This window comes from Euprymna scolopes, chromosome 44 (assembly GCF_053919585.1).
Source record: "Euprymna scolopes isolate OS-2025 chromosome 44, ASM5391958v1, whole genome shotgun sequence".
NCBI classification, from domain to species: Eukaryota; Metazoa; Mollusca; class Cephalopoda; order Sepiida; family Sepiolidae; genus Euprymna; species Euprymna scolopes.
In genome coordinates, this window is record NC_136525.1 from 5,722,245 (window position 1) to 5,727,244 (window position 5,000).

At 33.8% G+C, this 5,000-nt stretch overlaps 1 protein-coding gene across 1 annotated transcript in view; it reads right to left on the reverse strand.

Moving 5' to 3' along the window:
• LOC145268654 (heparan sulfate 2-O-sulfotransferase 1-like) overlaps positions 1-4,580 on the reverse strand; it is a 303,656-nt gene extending 299,076 nt beyond the window's left edge. Inside the window, exon 1 of the mRNA XM_080124139.1 lies at positions 3,999-4,580. Within this exon, the coding sequence (XP_079980265.1) occupies positions 3,999-4,428 (430 nt within the window). The 5' untranslated portion in view covers positions 4,429-4,580. The remainder of the gene's footprint in view (positions 1-3,998) is intronic.
• Positions 4,581-5,000: the final 420 nt, after the last annotated feature.

Sequence of the window (5,000 nt, forward strand, 5' to 3'; positions counted from 1 at the left end):
TTGCTAGTATATATACATGAGGTTAATGTAATTTGCTGAAAACACGCACACATATATATCTTATAGTCTTCATCTGTTTGTCAGTCTCCAGGTGTATATGTACATACGTCTATAAACGTGTGTGTATATGTACGGGTACGTGTAGAAGGATATGTGGTAGTGTGCGGGTGTACATGGGTGTCAATTCAAAGTTTTATGAAAGACTTGGTTTGGAATAGAGGCCACACATGTTGCTGACCATTCCAAGTCAACAATGTTGGAAGGGTCATGTTCAAATAGATCTTAACCTTATTGGCTATGCCCGTGCCCCTCCTGCTGCTAACCCTGCCCGTCCTATTACACTCATGTTTTCATCATTCACACTGAGGAAGGCCGAAGGATCGGTCGAAAATATGTGCTTTTGACAGAAACATTTTCGTTTTTTCTTTTTTTTTTCAAAAGACTTTTTTGTATTCCTACACGTCAACACATAGGAAATAAATACAGAAAAGATATAAACATTTATATATTTTATCCACACACACACGCACACACACACACAAATATATATCTCAGAAAAAAAGAGATGAATTGAATCACAAATTATAGAATCTTGTAGTTTCAAGTCTTACAAAATATTTTTTAGGGTAATATTTTTATACAAGACAACACCAGCTAAATAAGGATTGCTCAATATCCTAGATAGAGTAAAACTTATAGTATTTTATATTTAAATTTCATTCAGAAAAATATAACTTTTCAAAACAAAAATTTATTGTTTGAACAAAGTAATACAATTCAAAGTACTTTCCTTAATACATGGATTTTCGATGTAGGCTTATCTCTTCAGAGGAAAACTTATTAGCAAAATATTAAATCTTGTTTGATATAATTTTGTTATTCAGCATATACAAAACTATATATTAAATATTCTTTGTTCAAATAATAAATTTTGTTTTGAAAAATTATAAATTATATATGTGTGTGTGTGTGTGTGTGTGTGTGTGTGTGTGTGTGTGTGTGTGTGTGTGTTTACGCATTTATGCTACCGTGCTATTTTTTTTTAAATAGCGTTTTCAAGTTTTACGATAGTTTTTTTTTTTTTATTAAAGTTTTAGGGTGAAAGTACAGAATAATTACAAACCATTCTCCCCTCCCTATGTTAAGAAGGGCTTTCTAAATAGCGTTATTATAAGTATATATATATATATATATATATATATGGTCAATGTCAAGGTTCCAACTCAAAAAAAAAAAAAAATTTACAATGACAACTTTCAAAGGTTTTCGAGGGGGGGGGAGCTGAAAACGAATATAACATCTAAATGTGTCGCAGATAAATAGTTTTCATGATATGAAAAAAATTACGTTTTCAAAAAGGGTTAGGGTTTAAAATATGCGCTTGCGCGTACAGAAATGGCCATCAGTGATAACTTAGGGTTACGACAAGAGAATATTCTTATCGTTGTTTTGACTCTGGAGTATGTATCCGGCACAGTTAAACAGTTAATCAATCGAGAACCACATGAAATATTAACTGATATATACTAGAGAGTCAAAATAATGAAAAGAAAATTCTTTTGTCATCACCGATAACATAAGGAATTACATTGCTTGATATCCGGAAAACTACTTGTTTGCGGCAAAGTTAAACGCAGTATTCGTTTTCAGCATACCCGAAAATCTAATGAGATCTTCATTTTTAAGGTGGAAAGTACGTAAAAATTAACTAAAAAAGATTTTAGGCAGACAAACAAAAACACAAAATTATCACCAGGTGACCAGAAAGTGAGTGCTCATTTTATGTTGAATTTATATAGAAAAGTGACCCCCACTTTTCGAAAATATAATTTTGGTATTTTTTTACGACCTGTCTCAAATCGCGAAAGTCGTTCTTAACATGGAGAGGTGTTTATATTACGCCGGCTGGGGCATGGTAAAAATGACAAATAAAAATACCGTAATTTCTTCATATCATGAAAACTATTTCAGCATCCCCCCTCCCCCCCCCCCAAAAAAAAAAATATATAAAAGTCGTTATTGTAAAAATGTTTTTGGAGTTGGAAAGAATCTTGACATTGATTGACCATATATATTAGTGTTGGGACGATTAATCAGGAATCGGGGATATCGGAAAACGTTATGCTGTTTACCCGGTGCCAAAAACGATTCTTTCGTCTTTTTTATTTTATTAAACGAAAACTCTTCCGCCCCTGGTAGTAATATATATATATATATATATATATATATATATATATATATATATATATATATATATATATATATATATAGAGAGAGAGAGAGAGAGAGAGAGAGAGAGAGAGAGAGATATAGATAGATAGATAGATATAGATAGAGAAAGAGAGATAGATAGATAGAGAGAGAGATAGAGAAAGAGAGAGAGAGAGAAAGAGAGAGAGAGAGAGAGAAAGAGAGAGAGAGATAGAGAAAGAGAGAGAGAGATAGAGAAAGAGAGAGAGAGATAGAGAAAGAGAGAGAGAGATAGAGAAAGAGAGAGAGAGAGATAGAGAAAGAGAGAGAGATAGAGAAAGAGAGGGAGAGATAGAGAAAGAGAGGGAGAGATAGAGAAAGAGAGAGAGAGAGAGAAAGAGAGATAGAGAAAGAGAGAGAGAGATAGAGAAAGAGAGAGAGATAGATAGAGAAAGAGAGAGAGAGAGAGATAGATAGAGAGAGAGAGATAGAGAAAGAGAGAGAGATAGAGATTTTTTAAGATCAAAGTGTAGTATCTGTTCTTCAATTTCTTGTTCTCTTTCGGTGGAGGAGAAATCCTTCACGACTGAGACAATTTTTATTTTTGTTTCTTTTTCTCCACGTTAAAAAACGACCCTGGTGTCTGTCTAACTCTGTCCCGTGGGGAGGCATTGTAAATAGGAACACTAAAATTTATAGATCAACCCCAGAATGATTATTTGGTACTAGTGCAAGTGCACACTCATTGATCTGCGCTGAAATAAAGTTATTTAGAAAGCCATTCTTAACATGGGGAGGGGCGTTTTGTAAGTATGGAAAAAGGTTTTATAAATAAAAAACTATACAAAATACTATTAAAAACCCGCCGAATATATGTCAACCTATGTCACGGTAACATATATTGAGCGAGTTTTTAACAGTATTTTATCCGGTTTTTTATTTATAACACCTTTTCCCAAACTTACCGTGTTAAAGAGAGAATAAGACGCCATCTTGAATTTTCCAATACATCGGTAAACACTATATTTTTCGAGCTGAATAAATATGTTACATTGAATAAAAACACAAAAATATATCCAGTTTGGTAGAAAAGTAACTTATCTTGCCTTTGATAACATTTATTTGTTATATATTTGTTTTTTGACAACTTTTTCGAATCTATGTGTACAGTAATACAAACCCCACAAATACCTGGCTACAATTTTAGTATGCAATATTGAAGTCTAGTATTATGGTTCATTTCTGTGTCTGGTGACTTAAAAGAAAGGCAGAGTTAGGCGTTTTAGTTGGGAATTAAGTGTAGTATCTGTTCTGATACAAGCAGTCCTGGATCAGTAAAAAAAAGAAATCTTTCTAGACTGAGGAAAACTGTATTTTATTTCAATCCAGAGCGGAATTCCAACCTCCCTCCCCCCCTCCAACACACACACACACTAAAAAGCAAGCCCTCGTCGGGAGGCCAGGAATAAGAACATTAAAATAAGGAGTCCAGAGAGTTTTGGGGAGGGTTCCAGGAGTTCGGGGGGAGAATCTCAGGGGTCGAGGTCAGTTTTTCGTGGGGGGGGGGGTCCAAGAGGTCGGAGTTAGAGATTTGGGGCCGAGGGAGGAAGGGGGATCCTAAAATTCGGAATCAGAGATTTGGAGGAAAGGGGGATGATTTTAGGAGTCGGAGTCCGAGGTTTTGTGTTTTTTTATGAAATCCAAGGAGTCAGAGCTTATACCTACAGAGTCCGTAACAATTATAGCAAAACAAACAGACACACACATAATTGTAAATAAAAAATAAAAAAAATTCTGGTTAAACTTACCTAATCGACTCCTGGCTATATCCAACCTGGATATTTCCGTGATTAAATGTAAGTATCCGAATCCGGCGACAATGGAAAGCAACACGAACACCACCACCTGCCTGCCTGGCATCCCCCTAAAAAAACGGAGTGGCATCACAACATCGACCACATTATTGGTAGGGGGCTTTTCACTATTTTTGGCTACGAAGTCGGGGACCCGATACTGGGCGGGGTCCGGAAGGGCACGAGCCACGACTAAGGGCAAGTGTTCCCCTTCCTCTGGGTCGACAGGGCCAGACGTGCTTGACGACCGGCTCAGAAGAGAAGGGGTATCTGCTTTGGAATTATAACACCAGGAGATGCTGAGTCTAGATTTTAAAACATCCCCAAAAGATGTAGAATCATTATAGGCAGTTTTGTTATCTGATTGTATCAACGGTGACTGCATTCATATACGTAGCATGGATATATATATATATATTTCTATTTTTTTTATTTTGCTATTTCAATAAAAACATTTAAATATTAGTCTTTTCAACACTTGTGGAAAAAAAAGCGATCAAGAAGTTAATTTATTAATTATTATAGTAATTGATACCTTTAATTAATAAAAAAATTTTTAATGTGGAAGTTCTAAAGAGTTTTTTAAGGCCTAGTTTTGCTATTTCAACAAAAACAATTGTGGTTTGTCTTTTTCTACACTTGTGGGAAAAAAACGATCAAGGAATTAATTAAATTAATTATTATACTAATTAATTGATACGTTTAACTAATTTATTTTTTTTATAAAGAAAAGAAAATTTTATTTAAGATTTTCATTTATGCATACGGAGTTTTCAATCACTTTCTGTTTTTAGGTTTACTTATTTTCTTTATTAAAAATCAATATTTATATTTAGACCATTCATAAATAAAACTTGATTTTAAAAATATATATATTCTTTAGTTTATTCCAAAAAATAAATAAAAATAGAAACAATTGGAAATGTGTTTTTTTTTACGGAAAAGAAAAAAAGAAAC